This window comes from Numida meleagris, chromosome Z (assembly GCF_002078875.1).
Source record: "Numida meleagris isolate 19003 breed g44 Domestic line chromosome Z, NumMel1.0, whole genome shotgun sequence".
NCBI classification, from domain to species: Eukaryota; Metazoa; Chordata; class Aves; order Galliformes; family Numididae; genus Numida; species Numida meleagris.
Window position 1 is genome coordinate 18,459,039 of NC_034438.1, and position 27,877 is coordinate 18,486,915.

A 27,877-nucleotide genomic window follows, 5' to 3' on the forward strand; every position below is an offset into this window, starting at 1 on the left:
TAGACAATATATCAGAAAGACCTTTTCCCACTATGCCACTTACTTGCGTAAAAATTTCATAAAAATATGCTGGCCCTCAACAAGTCCCTGCAAGGCTGTTTCCCTGACTCCCATAGCTCCTTATCATACCCTATCACCATGTGTGACACCTGCATAAGGTACTGACTAACTACATACCCTCTAGATTTTCTGGATTTTCACAGCAAATTGTTCAAGTTCTCCTTTGTAATATCCTCTGAGATCATCAGGTGTCTGCTATATGTGAATTTAAAGATTTTTCAGAAATCCTGGTCTACTAACCCACAATTGTTTGCAGACTTTTTTGCAGACTTTTTCCTTCAGTGCTTTAGGTTTTTTGCTGTTGTTGTTGTTTGTTTGTTTTTTTCTTTTGGAACTTCTGTCTTGGCTAAGGGAGAGTTAAAAGCATCCCTATTATCTACGCTTACCAGAAGACCTTGACTGACTCAGTTATGTACCCAAGCAGACATCACCCATTTGCGTATGGCAATCATTATTGGATTTAAGGCTAAAAAATTAGATGCTGAGCATGAAGAATAGAGTTAATTTTGTGTAATATGCTGAGGCCTGGAAAGACTATTTTTAAATACTCTTCTTCTTCTTTTTTTTTTTTTTGGAGGCTTATGATTTGTCTTATATTCTTTTCTGGGATAAAATTATTATGGTTTGGCTTCTATGTGCTACTTATTAAATAAAGACTTTTATTATTATTTCCATCCATCAGTAACAAAAATCTGAATGAAGACTTCCAACTTCTTGTATTCAAGTGCCCTAAACTCACCATAATTCTGGCTTTCGTCTATGACACCTGAAATCCCAGGATGGGTTTTCACCCACAGGCATGGACAGAATAATTTTTAGTACTATTTTTGAAAATTTCAAAAATAACTGAATAGTTTTGCAGAATGAATTAAATGTTCTTCTGTCACTGAAACTAATTAATTCACTTGTCTGAACTGAAAATAAATGTAAATGAATCCATTGTTTGCTTTAGGTACATAGGGCACTGAATATTCAAAGAATGAAAATTCTAGTTTTTGTATCATAAGGAATGCTTTTTCTCATGTCCTGTTTATATCATGAATTTCTGTGCTGGAGTGACTAGAATTCAGCATTTTCTTCCAAACAAACTCCTGCAAACAATTTGTATGTTAGAGTTACTGGTTTGCTATGATGAAGATCAGGTGAGAGTCTGCTACAGATTTGATGGCAAAACATCTTTAAGAACAATGGAACTCTTTTGGAACAAGCTAATTGAAAAATTCATCATTTCTACCCAAAAATGTGTATTTCCCACAGTGTTTTGGGGGGAAAGAAAAAAGAAAAAAAAGAAAAAAAAAGAAAAGAAAACTGCCACAAGATCTGTTAGAGCTGGTGGGATCATGAGCTGCTGACAATCTGTAATTCTGGTGTTCTGACCTTATGCCAGTATCAGTCCTGTGCTAGTTACTCTAGGCTTACTTTACAGCCAGTGAAAAACACTGGGCAGTTCTGTTGCATGATTTGTCTCATCCTAAAACAGACATCTAAAATACAGTGCTCTCAAGAGTCATCAGAGATTGCACTTACACTGCAGCTATCTCAGGTTAGTTAAGGTGGAGTCTATTCTGTGTACCTAAAGACAGATGGCAAAAGGGAAAAAATAATGAAAGTTGCTCCTCAGAGAGAATGCAAGGAGTTCTTCTGCAAAGATTTCTTCAGGCAATAGGCTGGTTTTATGAGGTTTGGGAACTCATACATAACATAAGAAAGATGACTATCTCCTAACTAATTTCTATTGTGACCTCAGCTTCGAGTATGTTTTTGGGATTAGGAGAACAGCATCAAAGATAGGAGCATTTCTCCTACAAAAATTAAAACACAAACAAAAAGGGACAAGAAGAACCCTGTCTACAAAACCTTGCTTTGTCTAACCACAGTAGGCAGGAGGAAGATTTTTAGTATTCTATCATGTTATTCCAGCCAACATTTTGCTTGATGATTTAACTGTTGTGGCACATAGAGCACCAGTTTTCATTAAGTAGCTTGCAATGACACTTGAGGTTCTTCCTAAGTGATTGTAGTTAATTTAGACTTCATTAGAGAAGGTAAGTAGTTCAGATTATCCTTTCCAATGTGCACATTTTAAATTTATTAACACGATTTTAAACCAGCCATGACTGCGTCTTTTCATTTTAGCATTTAGATGCCTTTACTTCATACTATCCTGGCATGTCTCTGTGTTATCATTTTACCTTGTTTTTCAGAATGTTATTATTTCTACCATTTCACAAAAATTGAAGGCATCACTACTTTTCCCACTGAATTAAATGTTGATTTTTTCCCCGAGTCTCCAAGCTGGTTCCTTTTCTAAAATGACAGTATAGCGCTTGTCTTGTACAATAGTTTTCTGCTTGTGTTTTGTAGAAAAACAGCTGCAGTAGCCTGAGATGGTAGTTTCCTTCCTTCCCTATCTCTGACTGCTTTCCTCTATTTCATTGCTCCTATACAAAACTCAGCAGAACAAAACATGTACCTGCCTACCAACCAGCTCGCAGCTTGGAGCCTTAGTTCATCAGTAGATGAGAGTACGTGTTGCTGTGATATAAGTATCTGCTGGACTAAAACTCTGGCAGCAAAAGTGGAAAGGCAACTGGGAGTTCACGTGACAAAATCCTCTTCTGTATGGGCTTCTTAACGGCCCAACAAATTCTGGCAACAAAACAGTTCACAACTATGAGGAAAACAGCTTCTAAGCTTTACAGAAAAGTTCAGAGCACTTGAACTGAGTAAAATCTGTCCTTAATAATCTATGGGCAAAATAAATGTTATTCTGTTTGATCTTGTAGAATTACACGTAATATCCTTGAAAGTACAGTAAACATCAGGAGTTTAAATTGTTTTTATTCTGTTACCAAAGCCTCAGAATGCTGTGAAGGCTGTGTACAGGAGAGGTAAGGAGGGAGGAAGGTGTTCTTTCACAATGCCTGTAAAGCACTCTGCATCCTACTGTCATTAGACCAATAACTAGGAGTAGCTTTAAATATAAATGCATTATTCTTTACTTTTAATGTCATCCTTGGTTTTCTCTTGTCCCATGAAGTTAGCTGATTGTCGGTTTTTAGCACTGCTGTTTCTCTGTGATGGAGAAATCAATTATATTATTCAGATTTAATGTTCCTAATTTACAAATGCATCTTCAGTGTTTACCCAAACTCAGTAAAAACAAACAGGAGCCAGAAGTCTTCATATGTATCAGTCCATAAAATTGTCATGCCTTCCTCCTTCTTCTAGTTCTGTTTTTTGGAATGATATTGTGAACCCATGTGCTTCATTCTAACCTGCTTTCTGGCTTAGTTTTGGGGCTTTTCTTTCAGTGTTTGCAGCTTTATTGTTGAGTCTGAAGGAGTAGGCTACATACAATCATGTTAATCACTGTGCATGAATATAACAAAAAATCCCCGATCAAGAAAGCAAGAAGCATGAACAGAAGTGTAAGGAATAAAGAAATAAACCAACACAAAGAAACAGTGCACCAGTATAACAGTGAGTATTAGTGTAATAATTCACAGCATCCCAGCTAGTTTCTTAATAAATAGACATCACTATACAGGTTGCTTTTTCAGAAGAGATATCAAGAAGGGTAATATCATGCAGCTTTTTTCAAAGAACAGCTTGGGAGAGTGTGTGGAGGTTACTGCTAGAAAAAATGAGACAAGTTGGCCGTCTAGTTGGAGCTACTTGTACAGCGGAAATGAGGTTTGGTGGCATGATGAAATATTGGAAAGATGAGGTGTTTTGTACAGAAACATTCTAACCAGAAGTAGTAATCTGAGATTTCAGAGAAAGAACAGCAGCTTTCTCCCATTTGTTCTGCTTGGTAGTCAAAGAATGATCCAGTCCACATCCAGTCCAGCTCAAGATCAAATGTGTGGCTATCTGATGTCCAAATACTGTGCACTATCCTAGAGATCCTTAGGAGGCACTCAAAATGAGAGTCTTTCAAGCTTTCCCCATTACTTTTGGGACAGCTCAGAAAGAAGGACAGCTTAGATTTCACATCCATTCAGTGAATCTGTGAATTGTCAAGCACAGCGTTGCTCTGACCATTCGGTGACTCTTCTAATCGACAGTCTGCAAATAAATTTATAAATCCATATTGAGGCACTTGAACAAACAGCCTAGTTTAGTAGAACTCAGCATTTAAATTCATCATGCTCAGGACAGCATGACTTCAAATTTTAAATGTAATTTCCCTGAAAATCATTGTCACAGATTTAAATTTTTACAGAACAAAATATACTGCTAAAAGAGAAGGAAAAGCCGTAACAACAACCCAGTAGGATGATGCAGTTATTATCTGTCAGTGATTTATTGTCAGTATTTCAGATTACAAGTAAAAATGCATATCGTCCCCTTGTCCTCATTCAGAGGAGTTAAAATTCGAGTTCTGGAGTGTTTGCTTTTCCTTTGTCCCTTGTAACTGAAGGTGTTATATATCCTGCTCTTCACAGTGGGTCCTCAGGGCCACCTGTGCTGCTTTACTCCCTGCTGTGGATTTGCAGTCAGCTATAAGATACTGCTATAATCAGGATTAGAGCCCAGGTGTCCTGCTGCTTAGAAGCACACAGTTAACTGGGCAGGCAACGCTTGACTGTTTTACCACCAGTTCTTTAGCTAAAGATTTGAACTGAAGGAATGAGTTTGCAGGTATAATTTCAGGGAGTCCTATCTGCATCCCCTTACAAGTATCAGGATAGAGAGGATGTCCTCAGCTTCTTTCTACAGCCATACAGTGAAGAGTCACTCCCTTTCCCCAACCCTTAGCATTTATACCCACAGTAGAAACTATTATGTATTATTTTTAAAGCACTGAACAAAGGTGAGAGACAGAAGCACAGAAAGAGATCAATTTTGCGTTGCCTACTGTTTCTCTGCATGAGGGCTTTACAACGTAAGTCATTTATTTGATTGCTGTGTGCACTTAAAGTGGTTGCCCAGAAAGCTTTGAACTTCACTGAAGTACAAAAAGCAAGCTGCTCATTTAATCAGCACATTTAATTCATCCTGCTTTGCATGCTGCTCCACGCTGTCTTCTTTCCATATAAGGATTCTGTGGTATCTTCCTGCAGCACCCCTGCCTTTCTTCCGAATGCAGCCAAAGATGGCTTTGTGCATATTGCTTATGTATGCTATAGGCCCAACTGCTTTTTGGTGTGCAATGTAGCAGCTACCTACCTCTCACATATCTCTTCTCCTCAGGTGAGTTGTTTATATTAAAGTTCTTTTCACGCTGATTGAGAGCATGTTCTTAATTTATCCTGCTTTTTAGTATTTATTTTTGTTCTGCATATGTGGGCAGTGAATCAGCAAACTGTGTTTTGGTTATATTAAGGATTTATATCACTGATAAGTGTCTTTTGTGTTTAGACACTTCTTTTTGTTTGATACTGGGTATTCATCAGATTTCTCTTTAGGCAGCCATTGTTTAGAATCCAGTGGGTATTTTCTAATGCTGTTCAAACACATTTAGGAAAACCTTCAAGGCAAAACTGAACAGAGGGAGGAAAGACTTTCAAATTTAGCTACCATTAACAAAAATGTAACGTTTCTGTTCTACATTTTAGTGAGGTTAGAGATGTTTGGTTTTTTTTCTCTCAGTCTTGCTCACTCACCCCTGCATGATATATAAATAGGTGACATGCAGTTGACAACCTATTAATGGTACCTTTGGGGTTGTTTTCTATGGTCTCTGTTTTTTTATCTGATTTACCTTCCTATTCTAAATTGATTATGGACAGTGTTACACTTGGACCTTCTGAGATTACCTGCCATAAATGTTAGAAGAGGTACTTAATTATTACTTAGCATCTGTTCATGCTGTTCATCATTCCCCACTTTCCTTTACTGGATGGGTTTCAGATAACTCATTCTTTCTTTCTGAGCCACATCCTCTTTCTCATTCTAAGTCCTTTCCCTGCCAGACATCCAGAGGACAGAAGTTAAAGCTTGTTTACCAAATGATCAGTCCATTCAGCACTGCTGTGAAAAATCAGAAAAGGCAGTATAGATTCAAATATTGTTCAAATTTTCCTCTGTGCTTCTCTGTGGAAGACTGAAGCTATGAATGCTCAGTTGGAAGTCATGGGATTGCTATGGGAAGCCCCACTTTTCTAGAAGTACTCCGCATGCTCTCCAAGAGCTCTGTGGCCCTCAAAAAAAGAGAGCAAATATGTAGTTGTATTGTAATTTGTTCTGAAAGTCTCCATGTTAGATGACAGTCTTGAGATGATCCTTTAGGTGTCTTGGGCAATGGATCAACATTCAGACCATAGTAAAACTTGTAGGAGCAATGAGCCAACAAATTAAGTATCTTTTTTGACTCTGTACCTGCAGTTCCCATATCTATAGCATTGAAATAGCTCAGAGCAGTACACGCTGATAAGAAGACAATGAGCAATACCAGAAATTCCTGAGTTTTAAGTGTTTTTTACTCAGAGATTTCTTGTTCTAGTCCCATCAGAAGCTGATAAAGGTATATTTAAATCAAGCCAGGTTTTCTGTAACATTTCAAATGTTGCTAAACAGAATTTAACTTCAGTGAAATCAAGTATCTTTCCTGCATGGAGTCCGTCATGGCCTCCCTTTACTGTGGAACATGATGGTTAATCCCATCAGGTAACTGAAATACACTGTTCCTCCCTTTAGCCTTCCTTATCTCTACTTATCAAAGTAGGAAAAAGTGTGGCTCCCTTCTAAGATCTGTCACAGTCTAGTGTGGCACCATTCATAGACAAATGAGGAATTCTTCTCCCTGTCCACATTCTAATATGCCTTTCTGAGTTACAATCAGAAGAACTGATTGAGGCTGCTAGGAGAAGTTGAGCACCAGGCTCCCTGCATGTGCAAGCAGTAGCATTGCTTTTACCTTGTACTGTAGTTTTAATTGCCAAAGTGGCAGAAGTTTTATCCATTTGAGAAAATAATGACTGCTGAGATAATAGATGCTGAGATTCTGCATAGCAAATTAAAGATTCCAAAACAGTGGATGGAGTCACTCCATCTTGAGAAGTGGTCACTGACTTGGTACAACTGAAAAAAAACCAAGTAAACATAAGGGAAGAAATAATATATATTTTTTATCTGTTTCTTTTTTCTCTCTCTCTTTTTTTTCATTTTTTCTTCTTTTTCTTCTTTTTCATATGTGCTCTGTGGCAGTTGGGTTCATTCTTAGTTTTACAAAAAAGACAAGAGAGCTTGCCTTCTCTTTGAATACAAATGCTTACATTTGCATGTGTTTAGTGCTTATTTAACAGCTCTTTCTGGTATATGGAGTATATATGTACATATGCAATGTGCAGCTAATTGCTATCCTTTCGGATTCTTAAAAGGAATTCTTAATGATTGTGAGTGATCCACAGAATCTCAGTCTCCTAACTAAATTCATGAATCCCTACCAGCACCTACATTATGGGAAATACAGGTCCCTGCACCCAATGTCCTTCTGGCTCTGGACTGGGCTCTCTACACATTTCTAATGGTAGGAAAAGACAAAGCTGGACTTGAAACTGTGTCCAGAATCAGGATTATATCCACAGGATTTCCATATATAAGAAGAAAATCATATTGATCTTTCTCATCTGCTCTATCTTGGAAACACGTCCAAAACTCTACTATACTGGGAAAGGGGCAAGGAAGCTGGATAGCAGGATTTGGAGCTGTTTTGTCCCAGACTGTAACCCTTTTGCTATTCTGCAATACGCCCACAGCTGTATTCAGCAGTTCCCATGGTCTGCCACAAGTCAGGTCTTGTGCTTTTTCTTCATAAGTTACAGGTAGCAAACATGCCTTATAGAATCATCTTTTGTAACAAATGTTTCATATCAACAAAGCTTACAAAACTGTCTCCTGAGTGTTACAGCTCTGCATAAATCTTTCATTGTTATGAGAAAAATCTACTTGGAGGTGCTTGCTAGTTTATATCTATGAAGTAAGTCTATGGGGAACCTTCTCCTGATACCATAGACAAATCTTACACTCTGAGTGAGTTCTGTAACCCTGGAGACCTTGACAACATCCAAAGCTTCAGAATAAATTTAGCTGATAAATTGCAGACACCCATATCCAAATTAAATGCTTGCCTTTTAGTCAATGGCAAGAAACAGACGCTTTTAGCTCATTAGTCATCTCATTCTAAAGTAGCTGTCTAGAATAGACCAGATGAATTGCACCCAGAAAGATCTCTGCCAGCCTATCCTTGTCAGAGCTATGAAGAGTTGTGACTCTTAACTTGTCAAGCTCTGCCAAGAGAAATCTCTTACTGAGATGTGGTTATACTGAGAAAAGTTTTGCTTCTTTATTCTGTTGTCCTGTAGGATCAGAGTTGGCAGTGCCCAATAGTTTATTACATTCCTGAGCAAAATACAGTTTTGTTGATATAGTTAAGTCCACACTGGAAATACTTTCTGTTCAGGTGCAGTTAACGCCAGTACTCCATGCCTTATAATGTCCTACTGTCCAACTCGTTCATTCACCCTTACTGATTTTCAGTGGTAGACTATCATTTCTGGAGCAGTACACAGGAAATAATTTTTTTCTATTTTGTTTTTTCTGTTTTTTTAATTACGTTATTTCAGAAATCTTTCTTCTTGTAGACCTGTACTGCACTGAGGATACAGAACAATTTCACTGCTGAGCTTCCCATTTTGTGACACCAGCTCTTCTGAACTTTCTGTCCTAAGATCTCTTAGGACAGGAGTCAGCAGGACAATCCTGCCGCCCTGTGCTAGGCAGGATACAGACAAATGGTTGCTTTTACTCCTGGAACCCTTACAAAACTGATTTCGAAAAGCAGTGTTCCAAGTGCAAAGCATGGCCAAAGTAGTTAAAAACTTACCTTCCAAGCCTCAAAATAAAAATATAACTGTTTTTTTTCTGATTAACTCACTTATATCAGCTAGGAGCTGTATTAAGGCAGCTGCCATTTTGCCAATCCTATTTCAGGTATCTGTGGGAAAAGGCCATGCCTAGTCTGACTCGGAATTGCAAAGCTCAAATCCTTTGTGCTTGCAAGCATATAGCCACAAAGGGAAAGTACTTCCAGACATCATGTGAGGACACAATGTTGGAATCTCAGTTTTGTGCCTTCAGGGTTCATGTATAGCTCCTCATGTTTCCTTTGCTCTATCTTCAGGAGATTAACAAGATAAGTAACTTTAGAGATAAAATGTTGGTAGAGCTTGTACTAACTCTGGTGTAAAATGCAGCATTTTGAAAGCTGTGTATTCTTTATGTTTTAGTAAAGCAATCGCACCTATCTCAACAACAAGAAGTCTAATGATTTTAAGACATGCCCTGACACATGGCTTGTATGCTGGATGAATCCTTGCGAAGGATAGTTCATGATGATCTGTCACAAGTGGCTCCTTGTGGCTCCTTGTGGCCCAATTAGGCCAGATTTGTTTTTCTTTTATCCTATTCATAAAAAAAAAAAAGTACAAAAACATTTCAGAACACCATTTATGTACATGTAAGACTTAGTTCTTATGAAGAAGATTATGCCAAACACTGAATGAGAAAAATAACACAAAATGATCTAACAAGATCAGATATAAGAGAAACAATAGAATTCCTTTAAACTTAAGGAAAAAAAAAGCAAAAATAATAGAGGAAATAAAATCAAAAGCAATGAATTTGAAAAGCGAGAGAAACTTGGAAGGCATTCCTGTCAAAATAGGCAGAAAGAGATTAAGGGCCACAAATGTGCACTGAATTTCATAATGAGATATGACAGTACAAAGTATAAGTCGATCCAGATTTCCAGAGAATTGATTAACGGGAAGTTTCCCTAAAATAGGGACGTCTTGTTGTTAGATATGTCCCATATATATTAACAATATGAATCTGGATTTGGATTTTTTTTTCAAGATAAAAGTACAAAGGAAAAATAAATCCAATGTCCCAGCTAAATTACAGCCACAGTATTATCAATGGTGTTACAAACCAAGAGAACTTCACTGTACCTGTAAAAAAAAAAAATCTGCCACCTCCACAATACTATCACCATGTTCCTGTTTTGTGGGACTGGCAGAGGAATGCTAACAGATAAAACCAGAAGAGCAAGAGATTGCAGAGATTGTCAGATTAGGGCCACCCGGGGTTATGAGACTGTTGCTGATGCAGTGAGGAGGGAAGTAGTAGAGCTAATTGTGTCACACCAGGAGGACTTGCTCAGTTTCAGTATTGCATTTTTTTTAATATCAAAAGCATATCACTGCAAGAAAGAAAAAAGGTAAATGTGAGAACACGTGTGTTTGTATCTGTTTCTTTACGTATATATAAATGGGCACAAAATTTCAAGAAAAATAGAAATATGTATTTTACAGTGGCAACAAATCACTCATTTACATGTATAAGAGTAATGTACTCAGACACTGTAATTGCTTTAGTAAATGCCATCAGTATTCCCATATTTCACAGCTATGATTTTCAAATATAAAAGTTTGGATCAGATGTATTGATGAGGATCATTAATCCAAGTTCCAGTGGCAGTTTGTGCAATCAGCATAAATTGGTGATTAACAGGATCACTTGTTTCAAAGCATCTGGAACATGAAACCATGGGGATAGATATGTGAGTGCAGACTGTGTTTTGCCTTTTATTGTTTCCATGGATATTATTTTCCCTACAAATACTTTGTTCCATCCCCTTTCAAGCCCTAATCTTTGATTGTGCACACTATGCATGAGAAGTAGTAGCTTTGAAGGATGACAATTTAACGGTAGGTTTCTCAGTGGGGAGAAAATTAAAATGTACAGCCTTTTGTCTGTGTGGTGAGTTACTAAATCACCTCCCACAGTATGACACAGCTTGCAGCATTATACACAACATAAATACTCTTCATTAACATGTATTGTTACTGTGTCCCACTGTGAAAAATGTGCTATATTAGTTGGTCTATTCATAAGTAAGCCTTGTTGTAGGGGACGATTTTGTACTCTTCTAAATAAGAACTAAAAATTGAAATCTATTTTGTATTGTTTTCTCATGATACAAAATATAAGAAGTCAGTTGGAAGATTTCTCTGCCCTTAATGCATTAGTTTCCACTCTCTATGTAAACATCTGCTTAACTTTTCCAAACAAAAAGTGTGCAAAAGAAGTATATACCACACATCAAAAAATGAAGATATTACATTTGACTTTCATAGAGAATAAACTATTTTATTAATTCTGCACACCTTCAGTCAAAGTCCATCTTGCCCAGGAGTTGGGGGCGAGCTTCTGTCATCTGTCTCCAAGAAAAAAAGGTCACCAGGGTTTGCGATGTCTGCATGATGTAATATATACTGGGACCAAAATCCATCTAAGGCTAGCACTGTATGTACAGGAAAACATTTGAGCTGGTGGTCTTTTCTTCTAAAGAGATGGCCATGAGTTACTGGAGAAGAAGAATATAGAACATAGTACTAACATATAGCACTTTTTTTTTTTTTTAATGCATAAGTACATAATTGGGCTTCTGGTGTTGGAAAGTACTTTCAAGGTGTGTTTGACAGCTGGGAACAAAGCAGGATCCAGAGATCGTGCCAAGGATGCAAAAAAAACAAAGGACATCTGCAACCTGATTCATACAAATTAAGTATTCCCTGAGGGTTTCTGGTCCTTCTAAAGGAAGTACAAAAGAATTACAATTTGAATCTGAACATCTTTTACCCTCAATATATTCACTCAATATCGTTTACCATTATCCTGTGGATTTGCATTTTAGTGTCTGAAATGAATCTTTTTCTGACCACAGACATGAGGTACTCTTATTTGAAACAGCATTGTACATACAAGCACCAAAACTAATTCATATGCTGTTAAGAGTATTATTTGTATATTACATTAAAAATGAAATGTAATTTGATAAAGTACTCAGCAGAGGATTCTGGATGGGAAGGCACTTCCATAGGAAAGATAGTACACAGACAGTAATGGTTAGTTAGAAAGAAAGAAAATTTTGATTGATGTGCCCCAGTGACGCCTGTCTCCCATCTTAGGCACCATACAGAATTATATAGTTATGAATAACATGTCAGTTCTTATTGCATTGTGTTAAACACAGACCCAGGGCATTCCCAAGAGTGGAAGTAATTGAATATGCACACACTTCTTCCATAGAGTGGTAGTGGACTGTCACTAAGATAACTGCATAAGAATAAATAGAAACACACTGAGAATATCAGCCTTTATATCTTTAGGCATTATCTTCTTTCATACTTTCTTTCATTGTACTATATAAAATAATAAATTACAGATTAGCTCAGTTTTACCTTCCAGAAGAATTGGATTCATTTTGATTCTTATTAAAACCTCTCAGAACTGAAAATGTGCACATAGTTTTCTAAATGAAGTTATGGCCTTAGAAACTTGTGTTTTGTTCACTGTCAAAGCTGAGTTGATTTTGCTTAAAGCAAATCTAGTTCCTTCTGGAATACTGCAGACATGTGATGCTCTGCTCATTTTGATTAGTCTGCTGTCTGAAAATTAACCAGATACTTGTTAGTGTCACACCTGTCACACAGCTTCTGCACCATCAATTTATCTTCCTCCAAGGGAAGGTTAAACATGTAGCCTTTCTGTGCAAGATGTGCACTGCACAAAGAAGATAAAGCTGCTCAGAAGGAAGTGACGACTCATTGGTATTCTGATTTCTTTAAATGTCAGCTTGTTTCAGAATCATCATGCATTTTTTGATACATTTCAATCCAGGAAAAAGATAAAATACTATGTAAAAAATAACTGACATACCAAACACAGTCAGCCCTGGCAAATATTCATATATCCAGGTCTTTTGCACGAGCAAAGGAATTGGTATACTCCATTTTTGCTATTACATAAACATCTCCTCAGATCCTTTTCCTTTACTGCTTTGTTGCACTGAGAATAGAAGGATTTTATTCCCATTTTTTCCCCTTCTTTTGTCCCTTCATCCATGTTTAATACTTTTATGTTGCTGGGACATCTTTGCCACTATTGTATGTTAACAGGCACTCACAGTCAGCAGGTGCTGGTGCTATCACTGAAATTAAACATCTCAAATTCAGAATGTATGTCATGTACTCTAATTAAAAGTGGACATGATAGGACACCTACTAGTTCTTAATCATCTGTTAGAAGGGCCTATTTCTGCACAATTGCCCCACTACAATCACGAATTCACCTCGGTTTTCTATATTGATAATTATTTCCTTTATTGATTGTTTTTTTGGTTTTCATCAGTTGCTTCAATAATTATTAAGCAGTTCATAAAGGCAAGAGGTAATAGAATTTTCATTACCTGTAATCATTGAGCTTTTATGGCCCTCACCTGTATCATGCCACAGTGATGAAATGAGTTTAAAAGCTGCAAACACCCGAACTTTCTTTGTCAGTAGCTGAAGGAGGAAAGATCCTATGCTGTTTCTCAAAGTAGTTCTGGTTCTTGGGGCTGTGTGCTCTCCCAGATACTCATCAGTTCTTCTAAGATCTGACAAACATTAGGATCTCCTTTTTGGTTTTTTATTACATTGCTAATATGATCACAATAATGACCATACAGAGTCTATTATTCAAGTAAGCACTTCAAAGCCTGAGGCTACTCCAGGATTTTTACGGCTCTCACTCTTTTTTTTTTTCCAAAATGGCAATCAGAAAGTTGAGTAGGTGTTTCTGGCTGGGGGTTTTATATATTTTGAATGGCTTATTTCCTGCTAACAGTGGGTTATTCTAGGGAACAGATGGAAGGCCTGAGGCCACACCTCTCCCTGCCCTCCCAGCAGCAGGGTCTGAGTGCCAAGAGCAGAGCAGCTGGTACAAAGCCAGCTTCCAAATGGCCACCAGGACCAGGCATTGCAACCTTTTAATGTACTGTGTAGAATCATCCTATACAATCCCCATCTCCTTCATATCTTAAAGATGAGTGGGGTAGAGAGCAGAGATGGGAAAGGCTCAAGACAAAAGGGTATTCTTGAGGGACATAACCTTTTGGGCTTGCTGGGTGTAAGTGGGTTTAGGAGAAAAAAGTAAGGCATAAGAAAGGACTAGAACATATGATACCTACTGAATTATAGAAGTCATTTGGTAGCATGAGGAAGACCTCAGATCCACCTCATAGAAAAGACTGATTGAACTGAGAGTGCCAGACCTTTTCCCAGACTGCAGGAGCAGGACAGGGCTCCTGAGGTGATCCCATACCCTAGAAAGATGGGAATGACAAAGCTTCCTGTTGCCACCCACTCGGTGTTTCCCACGCCATAGAAGGGGGACTGGGAGAAGAGAGGGAAGATGCCAACACTGCCTCAGTGACAGCAGAAAATAAAATCTCCAGAAAATGCTGGTGTGCCAGCCTTCCTGCTCAGAGGTGGCCAGGCATTCAACAGAACTTCCTGCAAATAGAGGAGGAACACTCTTTTATTTGCAGCAATATATAAAGCTATGTGTTTTTCTACATAGCTCCTAACTTATAGCAGCTTTTCTGACACTCCACCTCACCAAACACTTGCAGAAACTGAGAAAGTTTTAGAACAGTTTTAGACAGCCTGGACTACATCCCAGGTCCCATCACTACCCTGCAGCCCCTGATAGTTCTGCTAATAGACTTTGGAAACATCATGCTGGAGACAGAGATGAGAGAACTTAGGAACCAGTAAAACCAACCTAACAGACGCTTCAAAAATTAAAAACATTTTGGTAGGAGTTTTGTTTATTTGAGTGTGGGGTGGCTTTTTTTGTTTTGCTTTCCTTTTTTTTTTTCCTTTCCTAGCAGGATAATGCACTCCATTTAATTGCATGCTCTCTCTGAAACCAGAACATCAGAAGTACAGCATGTTCCCTGAACTTGCTGGAATAAACATTATACATGGTCCCCCTGGAGCTTTTCTATTAGGGTGATTCTCTGCTGTCATTGCATGTGGCTTACTACACAGTTCATCTAAAAAAGCCATAGAAATTAGCCCCTGTAGAGACTGCAGGAGTCCTTGGAGGGCTCTGGATTCAAACAGTAGTATGCATATTAGAGTTGGCCCTAAAAATTCGTATTACTTAGAGAAATATTTGCTATATGCACATATTTTTATCTACTAGATTTTTTGCCATTCTTGCTGTCTGTGGGTAAGAATATATTAGAGACTATTCTGAGTTAGATTAAAGTTTGTTCTGTTCATACGAGAGTTATTAAAAAGTAATCATCTGGAGACATATTCAGAGTGAATCCTATGATACCAATCAGTATGCCCATCAGTGGAAGCAACCTGAAATATATCAAGTGCAGTAAGCAGCAGGTTTAATTTCTGTAGCAGTTTCTGCATGGTACAGTTCAGTGTTACACAGCTGAGCTGAGTCTGGTTTGTTAGGGGAACATTAATCACACTGGATGTGACAGCCCCAGGGAAGAGAGGCTCCTGCTTCTCTGTGCTCCAGCTCCAACCATTAGTGAGGCTGAAGGAGCATTTGCAGCAGGCACATGCACACAAAGCACGTGGCCATCCCATATAGGATCATAGTATCATAGAATGGTTTGGGTTGGAAGGGACCTTTAAGGTCATCTAGTTCCAACCGCCCTGCTATAGGCAGAGACACCTCCCTCCAGACCAGCCTGGCCTTGAAAGCCTCCAGGGAGGGGGCACCAACAGCCTCACTGGGCAACCTGTTCCAGTGTCTCACCACTCTTACATAAATAATTTCTTCCTAATATCTAGTCTAAATCTACCTTCTTCCAGTTTAAAGCCATTTCCCCTCGTCCTGTTACTACATGCCCTTATAAAAAGTCCCATCCCAGCCTTCCTGTAGGCCCCCTTTGGGTACTGGAAGGCTGCTATAAGGTCCCTCTGGTGCCTTCTCCAGGCTGAAGAGCCCCAGCTCTTTCAGCCTGTCCCCATAGCAGAGGTGTTCCAGCCCTCTGATCACCTTTGTTGCCATGCTCTGGACCCATTCCAACAGCTCCATCTCCTTCTTGTGTTGGGGGCTCCAGAACTGGAAGCAGTACTCCAGCTGGGGTCTCACAAGAGCAGAGCAGAGGGGCAGAATCACCTCCCTCAACCTGCTGGTCATGCTTCTCTTGATGCAACCCAGGGTACAGTTGGCCTTCTGGGCTGCGAGTACAGATTGTTGAGTCACTGAGTCATTGCTGAATCATGTTGAGCCTTTCATCAACTGGCACCCCCAGATCCTTCTCCTCAGGGCTGCTCTCAAGCCATTCTGCACCCAGCCAGTATCTGTGCTTAGGATTGCCCAGACCCAGGTGCAGGACCTTGCACTTGGCCTTGCTGAATTTCATGAGGTTGGTGTGGGCCCTCCTCTCAAGCCTGTCCAGGTCCCTCTGGAGAGCATCCCTTACCTCTAGTGTGTCAACTGCATCACTAAGCTTGCTGTTGTCTGCAAACTTGCTGAGCGTGCACTTGATCCGACTGTCCATGTCACCAACAAAGATATTAAATAGCACTGATCCAAGCACCAATCCCAGAGGAACACTACTAATCACCAGTCTCCAGTTGGACATTGAGCTGTTGACCGCAACTTTCTGAGAGTGACCATCCAGCCAATTCCTTATCTAGCCAGTTCTTTATCCAGTGAGTGGTCCATCCATCAAATCCATTTTTCTCCAACTTGGCAACCAGGATGTCAGGTGGGACAGTATCAAACACTGCACAAGTCCACGTAGATGATGTCAGTTTCTCTTCCTTTATCCGCTGATGATGTAACTCCAACATAAAAGGCCACCAAGTTTGTCAGGCATGACTTGACCTTGGTGAAGCCATGTTGGTTACCACCAATCACCTCGTCTTTATTTTCCATTTGCTTCAGTAGGGCCTTCAGGTGGATCTGCTCCATGATCTTACCAGGCACAGAGGTGAGACTGACTGGCCTGTAGTTCCCTGGATCTTTTTTGCCTTGAAAATGGGAGTTATTTTTCCCCTTTTCCAGCCAGTGGGAACTTCACCAGACTGCCACTGACCTTTCAAATATGATGGATAGCGGCTTGGTAACTTTATCTGCCAGTTCCCTCAGATCCCATGGATAGACCTAATTGGGTCCCATTGGCTTGTGCACCTTAATGTTCTTTAGATGGTCTTGAACCTGATCTTCACTTATAGCAGGCAGACTTTCCATCTTCCAGTTCTTACCTTTTCTTTCTGCAACTTGGGCAGTGTGGCTGGAGCCCCTGCCAGTGAAGACTGAGGCAAAGAACTCATTGAGCACCTCGGCTTTTTCTGTATCCCTCCTGACCAGGTCTCCAGTTCCCTGCCAGAGAAGGCTGACATCTTCCTTGGCCTTCCTTTTATCACTGATATACCTTTAGAATTTTTTTTTGTTCCCCTTTGTGTCTCTGGCTAGACTAAATTCTATCTGGGTTTTAGCTTTCCTAATCTAATATATATAGTACCATAACATATATAAATATATATTTAACATATATATAACATATATAAATTTATATTTACATATACATTCATATGTGTGTAGAAGTTGCTCCAAAAGTAATGCCTTCTACTTATTTCTTTGAAAAGCACAACAAATACAGTGAGCACAATAACACTATTTGATAGAACAAACTTTCAGCACAAAACAATTTTTCAACATAGTCACCACTGTTAGCTACACATTTTTGCCAGTGTGAACTGCAAGCTGTGTTCATAAAAATCTACACCAGTGAAGGTGACCTGCTGTCGCTGTCACCACTGCAGAAATGCACCACCCACTGCCTCACTGTGCTCACATCCACTGCTTGGTCTCCAGAAACATTAAGCAAGCACTGAAATGTCAGTGGGTGCCATTTGTTCCGCATGGAGGAATTCATTGACACACCTTTGCTTCATGAGCACTTCCATGTCAGACACCATTGTGTCAGACTGCTCTTCTGCTGCGATCTGTCACACAGCAACAAAATGTAACGGAATATTAGTGGGAAGGTTCAGCCTTTACTGGTGTATCGCCAACATTTGCCTCTGACATCATGGGCCAACATCATAAAACAGAGGCATTACTTTCAGAGCGGCCTTCATACATGTCTGGCACAGATCTTAGACAACACACAGAGCACTGCCATGGCAGAGCAGGATGGAGGTCCACTAGCAACAATATGTATATGTACACATATATATACATACGTGTGTGTGATTGGATCCCTCTGTCAGCTGAGCAGTCACTCAGACTGCCTGGTAGCTACTCCTGTGACATGCTCTCCCCAGCTGCTCACACCTGGAGGAGCCTCTGATGCCCCAGCCCTGTTCTAGCAAGTACAAACAATTTGTACAGAGGCAGACATAGCTGGCCAGGACTTTCCTGGCTACTCACAGCAGAGCTCCCCTTAGAGATACCCCTTGCTCCCGGGCTACCTAGCCTACTTGCCAGCTGGCCTGGCTCAGACTTCACCAGTCCAGTCTTTGCACCTCTTCCTCTGCATCCCAGCATGTGTACTGCACCTCCACTGAGACCAAAAGCATTGGCCCATAGGGATGGGTTTTGGGCCTGGACAGTAGAGCTGACACTTCTGAGAGAGGTCTGGAGCTAGTATCAGTTCTCTGATACTATCAGTCCTTCTTTTGAGGACTTCTGAGGCCTTAGTTTGGGTTCCTGCCTGTCTTTGTGCACCTGTTCTCCTCTGGGCTTGTGTAGGTGGATGTCTGACAGGCCAATGGCTCCTGGGATAGGCCTGTGAGCTGCCAGGGCCAGAAGATTCTTTGGGCTCCTTAGTCTTCCTTTGCTTCCCCATGCTACTTTGTGAATGTGCAGATGAGCTTTTATCATATAACGGTAACTTCACAGTGGTGATGCTCTGTGCTAGTGACCTTGCCTTGCAGCACTGCAGCCATGCAGCTGGCTGGGGCTAGGTGTTTCTAAACCACGCTCCATCACTCTGTGCAAATATACTCAGCACGCTCCCTGCACACACACACATCCCAGTTGCCCAGACAATTATTTGAAGCTCTTGCATGTTCTGAGGTTCAAGATTACCCTGGTTCTCAAAGGTTAGTCTCCTGCTTTATTTTTTTGAAATGTTTGTTCTTTCCTTGTTTTCAGTATCCCTACTAGGACCAAGTTCTTCATTCAGCTGATTCTTTTGCAGAGCTCCAGCAGAGTCTAACCTGAGAAAAGGCATGTGCCTTTGAGCTCATACCTGTCATAAAATGTGCTGCAATATAGATCTTTTACAGACTGTTTCACCTCAGTCATGAAGGCATTTTTCACTATGCTTGGTAATAGCTATAAATGACAGTGAGGGTTGGGCTTTTTTTGCCAGTCTTGGAGGAGGTTGTGCATGATAATAGTGTCTTGAGTCTTTATAATTGTGTTCACCATTTTAAGCATTGTAATACTCACTTTTTGAGACCTGTATGCTCATTAAAAATGAGGTAACGGTAAATAGATGGCTTTGCCTAGGCAACACTGCTTTTATTCTCTCCAATAAATGACAGAAGTGGCAGCAAAGCAAAATCCTGTTGTTTTTCTCAAAACTATTCATCTAATAAGCAATATTGAGAATATTTCTGAAAGAAAAATGCTTTGTGAACTAGTGAGAATTACAAGGCATTTCCTAGGAGCAGAAATAGGATGTGCATATAAGAAACAAGCACTGTTTAACACTGCCTTTCCTTTAGGCTTTATTTTAAACAAAGTACAATTGAAAAACTGTCTTTTGAACATTTTCTTCAGACAGAATTTCAGTCCATCAAATAAAGGAAAAAGCGTCCATTTTATCTTTGGTAATCTTCTGTCACAGTAGTCCAAGACACATTTGGAGGCTTACTGATGTAACTTTACAGTATTTTGAACTATTACGGCAAAATACAATGCCGTTTTAGGATGAAAAAATAGCTTTGCTTTACTTAGCATTCAGCAAGTACTCTTGTGATAAGGATTATGGCAGAATAGTACTGGGAGAAAAAGTCTTGTGTTGATCAATGACAGTAATGGGTCATTGAATTCCTGCATTAATCTGCCCCTCTGGTGTCCATACATTATAAAAATTCAGGCATGTTGCAGATTGTCTGCATACCATACAACTAGAATGTGAAAGATTTACAGGGTAAATTACTATTGACATACACCAGGGAGGTGAGACTGAACAAGAATTGCTGTATTCAGCTAACTGCAAACATCAGCTTTGCTTTTTCATATCTTAAATCTTCCTTAGGCTAAAGTTCTTTACAAGGACAATGTTTTGTGTTTTGGATTAATCAGAAGCCTCAGTCATTTGAAAGGACATATATGCAAGGAACAGCAGAATCTCTTTTGTAAATGACTTGTGTGTTGGCTTTTGTGGAGAATTGTGGGCAAAAAATCCATAGAAGCCATTAGTAGAAATGTATGTCTACAAGAAAACATAACAGTGATAAGTCTATTATATTTTTTGAATCCATGCTCCTGCTGATGTGGGATCGAGTGGGGATATGTTTGTCTGATTTTTGCAGTCAGTCGTATGTATCCTTGCAGTACAGAGACTTTTTCAAAACACAAGCCCTTGGAATCATTATCAAAGACAAGATCTCTTTTCCTATTGCTTAAAAAAATCCCACAACTAGATGCAATGTTAGAAAACCAGATAGATATGTCTGAGAATAAAATAAATGGCCTTGGTAATGAGAAGCATTTGAATGCACAGGACCATAATTCACAGAATGAAAAATCACAGCTGGCGTTAGTAAAATGAAGTGTTTTATATTCTTAAGCAAAAAATTTGGAGAAGGTTAAGTAGAATGGAAGACTGCAAAACAAGGTTAAATGAATTCTCTTTACACTGGCATGAAAATATTCTCCAGGACATAATTCTTCATTCATCAGTTTATGATATTTCACCTTTGCAGATGTGGTAGTTTCGCAGCTTCACCACACTGCTCTCACTCTCCCTTCTCAAAAGAACACAGAGAAAAAATATGAAAATATTACAGAATATGCAATTGATTCCTTCTGTGAAATATAATACTTTTACTGTATATTTTGCTTTTGAAACTACTTCAATTTCCTGCAAAGTTGCTATGGTTACAAATGTAATTCTAGTTAAAATATAATAATAATCCTCTTTTCCTTAACCACAAATTTCTGAAGAGCTCAGCATGGTTTCGTAAGTACATTTTTGCCAAAATGAATGCATGGTGTCCTTTTTTCTGAACAATTCTATCTTTAGTAAAAGCGTAAATGGAAGTCTGACCTATGTTTTGTCACAGTTCCTTAAGATAGCTTACTCAAATTATCACAGTTTTTTACCACAGTTAAAATACCACACTGTCCATTTCTTCAAGGAAAGATCAGGGCCAGCCCAAGGGATCAATCTGCAGCAAAAAGAAATGGAGCAGGGCTTGCTTCATCTTTTTCTGGTCATTCTCGTGAAGTAGAGCAACACTGAAGTCAGCATGACCTTTCCCTTTGAAACTGTTCTTCCCTGAACAACAGGCCCATCGGATGTGGCTGCAGGCAGCTGCAGCAGGCTGCTTCAATTCATGCCAGCAGGCCGTCGATGCTGGCCACGGGTACAAAGATGGCCTGAGGCAGCTTTTGCCTATGTCCATCCCTCTCGACTTGTGATAAGCACAGACAGATGGAAAGATATGATACATATCTCTCTTTAACTATAAGTAAGTGAGTGTTGGACTACACCATGGTCCTTTCTTGTGTATGAATCATTCTGCCGTGACGGAGTCTCATTATGCAGAGGGAAAAGCTGCATTATGAGAAGTGGGCACTAGTGAACCAGCACCCACATGAGCCATCTTCCAAAATGTTCAGATGGCAGATTTTTGATCCTATTTAATCTTTTCTTACAGAGACCTGGAGCCCTGGTATACAGCATGTATCCCCCACATGTGGCTGAACAGGCTGTTTTCTATTCTAGTGCAATTTTCCTAAGCATACTGTATTGTCCAAGGAAATAGAGATGCTCTACATCTTCTCTCTCCTTTGATCCTATAGGGGGAGAAGAATGTTACCACCCTACCAAGAACTTGAGACAGAATGTAGAGACAGGTGTAGCCAAGTCCAAGTTGAAGTGTAAGCACTTAGAGCAATCTTATTGCTCCCTGTGCTTTGTTGAGGGACAAGCATTGCTCTCAGTTAGAAGATGCTGCCAGCAGCATCACTCCCAGCAGAGCCTAGAGTCTTGGCATGGAGGTTTTCTTACTACAGAGCAGATCGGAGTATAAGCAGAGCAGCTGAGAGGTGCTACAAGTGTGCTCCTACGCTGCCCTTTAACTGCATCCCATTCAGATTGCAGAAGACAGCTTTCTAGGGTGTGCTGTATCACCATCAGTGCTCAAGGTCATCATAGGGTATCAAGGCATGGGATACCTCTGTTCAACTGTACTCAAGATGAGAGTTTGAATAATTTAAATGGAAGGTAAGTTAAAGTTCAAACTCGGCTCTTGACTGTGGCTTAATGTACAACATAAATGTTACTGTCCTCCCGGAAGATCAGAGAGCTGCTATGGAACGTGCTGAAGAGAAACAGCAGAAGGAAGACAGAATGTTGTTGAAGTTATGCTGATAAGTTTAGATCTTAATTTTAAAAGGTGAAATATAAGATATGAATAAGCTGCTGATTTTGTTTCAAGTCTCTGCTTTTAGATAATAAGGTTTGCATTAAAATGTGAAAATACTTTTTTTAATTGCATGGGAGAAAGTGACACTGCTTCTTTCTAAAAATATAGCAAGAATGTCTATGACAGGAGAAAATACTGAAAGACTGACTTGTTTTAACAAGCAAAAGTTAAATCTATAATTCCCAAAAGACAATCCTTCATTTATTTGAGATCCAGAATTAAACAGAAACATGGTACCTTAGATGTCAAAATCAGTATTGTCTTTTTTTTCCTGGTTACAGTTCTCTTTGAAATTGATTTAAGGGGAATTTGCTTTGCTTTGACTTATCTTCTCTCTTGTCTTTCTTTTAAGGTCAACTCAAATCAAAACCTACTCTTGGGATAATGCCCAGGTTATTCTGGTGGGTAACAAGTGTGACATGGAGGATGAGCGGGTAATCTTCACTGAGAGAGGAAAACAATTAGCAGAGCAACTTGGTAAGGAAAAAAAATGACAAAAGCTTTATGACTGCTTGTAAGAATGCACGAAGTAATCTCATTAATTGCTACTGTTCTTGTAATAAAATGTTCACGAAACACTCACTGCACAGAAATACAGCTATACAGCACCTCCTTTTTGTTTCTGCAGGCTGAGGTCTAAGCTGTCTGTGATATCACTAAAACATTAGAATCAATAGAATAGACCTTATGCAGAACTGTGATGTGTCATCTATAAGTGTCCATAAGATCAGTGCTGGCTCAGAGGCTGGCTCAGATTTAAGACATCTGATAAAACATGCTGCTCCTTAGATAGGATATAAGTTATCAATTTTGTGATAAACAGAGAAAAATTATGCATGTGTCTATACATATACAATATGTCTAGGTAGTTATAGCCATAGGCAGATATGCTCTAGGGAGGGAAAATGTGAAACAAAAAAATTGGAAGGAGAGGATAGACTGTAGAAATCTTTTATTCCAAACACCAGATAGACCTCCTGAGAAGCTGAATGTATGGATTGTGGTTTTCACAGCCAATAATCCCAAACAGAAAGATATCAATAACAAACTCCCAGTGCTGAATAGGTAGTTTACACTGGTGTAAATAAGATGATCCTCTGTTTCACAGTCTCCCTCTAGGAAGCAAATGTCCCCACAGAAAATTCCAGAACTGTGGACATCTCTGTTCTGCCTGCTCCTTCTCAGCAATGATACTCTTTCATACCAGCAAATGTTTTGGGGGTGAGACAGGCCATACAGTGATGGAAAGACCCCAGAGCATCATAATACTACCAGCCTGCTTTTTCTCCCAATCCAAACATCTCTGCAGAGCATGCACAGCAGTTGTGCAGATCAACCGTTGCCTTTACTGGAGCTTAATTTCTGTGCTGTACCATGCATGGGATTGTTATTATATTTAGAACTGACTGTGGTAAAAGAACAGTCTGGCTTCTTGTGGACAGTGTATGTAACTGTGATCTCCTAGTCGCTATTTTTATATGGATGTTTTGGGAAGAGGGTGTTATAAGAGCAGCATTTCACCTGTGTTAGCTATAATGTTATTTTCATAGCATACTGATCTCATTTTTTAAAAATAAGTTTTACAATTATTTATCCAATCAAATAATTTCATCAGAATGGCTAATCTTCATATCAGTTCTATCTCAGTAAGCATTGCATGTGTATAAAAGCACACCTCATAGGTATCAATTAAAAATTAACAGGAATTAATTAGTCCTTGAAAAGCAACAGAAAAGATTAGCAACATGTTACGTCCAGAAAAATTGCCAATATTTTTGAAGAACTGAGATTTTAATACTGTGTGTAATAAAAACAAAATGGTTGCCATAGCATGTGACTGTAATGGTGATACTTTTCTTAACAGAAATCCCTATTGCACTGTATGTATTTCTATAATCTGTTCTTCACTTTGTGAACATTTATAATATTTATTTATTTCAGTTGGATCAAGGTAAACGTCTTAATGTCTTGAGTGGAGAAAGAGATCCAAAAATTACAAAAAAAAAAAGAAAGAAAGAAAAAAGAGTGAAGAGACAGACAGACATCAAAACTCATGTTTCAGGTTTTAAAGCAAACACTGGCTCCTGGGATATAGAATTCACTGTTTATGGAAGCAGATTATACTGTAGTCCCGCCTTTATCTGCTCTGGGGTTTTCCTTTCTCAGATACGTGTCCTGCGGCTATCTCAAGGGCATGCTGGATAAATTTTGTCTCTGATCCAGTATGTCACGTTCTGTACTCAGACTGCACACAAAAATGTTAATATTTTTTTCTGTACAGCTCTAATCATTTCATAAATCTGCCCAATGACTGAGGGAGATGAGGTCAAGGAAAGCAGAAGAACGAGTTCCACTGAATTACACGGAAGCATTGTCACCAGCTTGAAGGGCACTGGGTTGTGTCACGTATTTGGGACTTCCTTTTCTTTCTCTGCCAGTGAGCTGATAACCATTCCTATAGGCAAGTTTTAAACCATAGATATACCTATAGATTTTTTTGTCCAGCGAGACATTTTAAGACTCTGAGCCCTCTGTATAGTGTGGTCCGTAATGTTAACAACAACCACAATTACAAACGAACACTATAAGTCCTGTACAAAGAGCATGCTAGGAAACACTCTGTTCTCAAGTGAGGTTTTATTTTGAACCCTGGTTTATCTGAAGTCACATCCAGAATCGATATGTGCATTCTGGGCCAGGTTTTTAAAAGATCAACACAAGAAAAGAAAAAGTGGATGTTTAATGCCCTGGAAGACGCAGTTAAGAACCTCACTTTCTGCTGGAAAATTGGGCCTCTTTGTGGCTTCTGAGCTCCATGAAAAGTGTAGCCTTCAACTGTATGAAGGAGGTATAATCAATCATTTCTTCAACTATCAGTACTGGTTTATTTCTCAAGTGTAACTCTCGAACTGACAATAGGTCTCAGTAACCTGCTACTGCCTGGCTAAACTAGCCATCTATCTTGTGGTAGCTCCAAGCAGGCCCCTCACAGAGATAACAGGAGTTCAGAAGAGAGGTAAGGAATTGCTAACAAAACTAAATATCTAAGAATTACCCAAGGGAAATTTTCTAATCAAATCTGCCCTTGAAGGGAAGTGAGTAGAATGTTGATGACAACAACATTCGTCTAATTTTCGTTTACATATTTTAAAACTTTTTGTTGATGAAATATGGTCATCCTTGGGCTCTGTCACCACAGGTCATAGCTTCAAGCTGCTGACAATATCATCTGTGGTTATGGCCAGAAGCAGGTGCACTGGGAAGGGACTACTATAGAAGGGCAAGCAAACAGTCAGCACTTGCGTGCTTGAAGTATTTTAGTGAGAAAAGTTTGAAATTTTCTTGAAAATCTTGTGAATGTATGCACATTTACCAGCTGCATTATTCACACAGCTTTTCTCAGACATTGATCTCATACATCTCAGCTGAGTTCAAAGCCTCATACCTTCATAAAGGTCTGGTGTCACTTGTCAGAACAGAAGTGAAAAGAATGATTCACAGATGGCATGATTTTCTTGGTGCCTTTTATTTGTAATCGGTATGATATATTGTGATCTACATTCTGGCAAAGGCTCAGCAGGCAGGGCTGTGTGCAGAGCTTTGAATAGATACTGAGTAGCTGCACATGCAAATGGATTATTGCATATGTAGTTCTGCATACAGTTTCCCCATTTACTTATGCCATATTGCTGTGCCTGCAAAATGGATAATTTTGTATGCGTTCTTGCCCGTGGTAGTTTATTTGCTTCTGTACAATTCATACTTGCTATGTGTATGCTACAAATTATTTAAACATTCATTAGCTTTTAACTGGAAGTTCTGCCATTAGAAGGTACATTATATCCTCAAGGCCACTGCTCCTAAGATTGACGCAGAAGTACAGTCCTGCTACCTGCCCAAGCCATGTGCTCATGCATCAGCAGACACTAGGGGAATATTTCAGTCTGCCCCAAATGTCTGTCCATCTCTGCTGTAAGGTCCTCTTGGTCCTATCCCACCTTTTTGTCTTGGGCTGGTTAAGTCTTTGGGAAATAGAGCTGTTGTATGCTAGAAACATTGTCTGGAAGGGACCCCTAATTACCTAGTGTGATGTCTTGCTAAAATACTCTTCTGGCTGTAAGCTCTGTTGAGCAGCTTTCAGGGCAGTGTTTTTTTCCACCAATTTTTCTGTGCCTCCATGTTTCTTTCTTGCTGCCAACCTCGAGCCATCAAGGCTTGGGCACCCAGCACTTCTGACCATGCCTTGGGGTGCACTTGTCTGCCTTGTAAATATCATAGAATCATAGAATGGCCAGGGTTGAAAAGGACCTCGAAGATCATCAAGTCTCAACCTCCCTGATGTGTGCAGGGTCACCAGCCACTAGATCAGGCTGCCCAGAGCCACGTCCAGGCTGGCCTTGAATGCCTCCAGGGATGGAGCATCCACATCCTCTCTGGGCAACCTGTTCCAGTGCATCACCACCCTCTGAGTGAAAAACTTCCTCCTAATATCCAACCTAAATCTCCCCTATCTTAGTTTAAAACCATTCCCCTTTGTCCTAACACTATCCACCCTCGTAAACAATCGTTCCCCCTCCTCTTTATATGCTCCCTTCAAGTATTGGACGGCCACAATTTGGTCTCCCTGGAGCCTTCTCTTCTCCAAGCTAAACAAGCCCAGTTCCCTCAACCTTTCTTCATAGAAGAGGTGCTCCAGCCCTCTCATCATCTTAGTGGCCCTCCTCTGAACTTGTTCCAAGAGCTCCACGTCTTTCTTGTGCTGGGGGCCCCAGGCCTGGACGCAGTACTCCAGATGGGGCCTCACAAGAGCTGAGTAGAGGGAGATAATCACCTCCCTCCCCCTGCCAGCCACCCCTTTTTTAATGCAGCCCAGGATATAACTGGCCTTCCGGGCTGCAAGAGCAAATATATCCTGGCATAGTCTCCCCCAGAGGCCACCAAATGCTGTCAGAAAATAAAATGAAATGGGTCCTTTCTAGGTGAGCTCTTGCATTTCCTTCTGCAGTCCAAGTTGAATTCATAGTGCCTACATAGCTCGTCACTCACAAAACTGGTCATTTTATACCTTGGATTTGAAACCACACTTTATTTTTGCAAATTTGTTTTTTTTCCCTCCTTTCTCCATCCAGTCTCCTATCATCTCTTCCGGACTATTTCTTCCTTGTTGTCTTTTCTTTCATCTTTATCTTTCTTTCCTCTTCTTGATTTGTAGTAGTTTAAAAATAAACCCTAACAACAACAAAAAAAAGCAGAAAATTTCTCATTTCAAGCCAAACTCATCCCACCTTGCCTTTTTTATTTTCATATTGCTCCTGGCTTGGGCA

At 39.7% G+C, this 27,877-nt stretch overlaps 1 protein-coding gene across 1 annotated transcript in view; it reads left to right on the forward strand.

Annotated features, from left to right (window-relative positions):
• The window catches only part of RAB3C (RAB3C, member RAS oncogene family), a 148,598-nt gene that overhangs the window by 104,544 nt on the left and 16,177 nt on the right, over positions 1-27,877 (forward strand). The window contains exon 4 of the mRNA XM_021381225.1: positions 22,906-23,030. Within this exon, the coding sequence (XP_021236900.1) occupies positions 22,906-23,030 (125 nt within the window). The remainder of the gene's footprint in view (positions 1-22,905; positions 23,031-27,877) is intronic.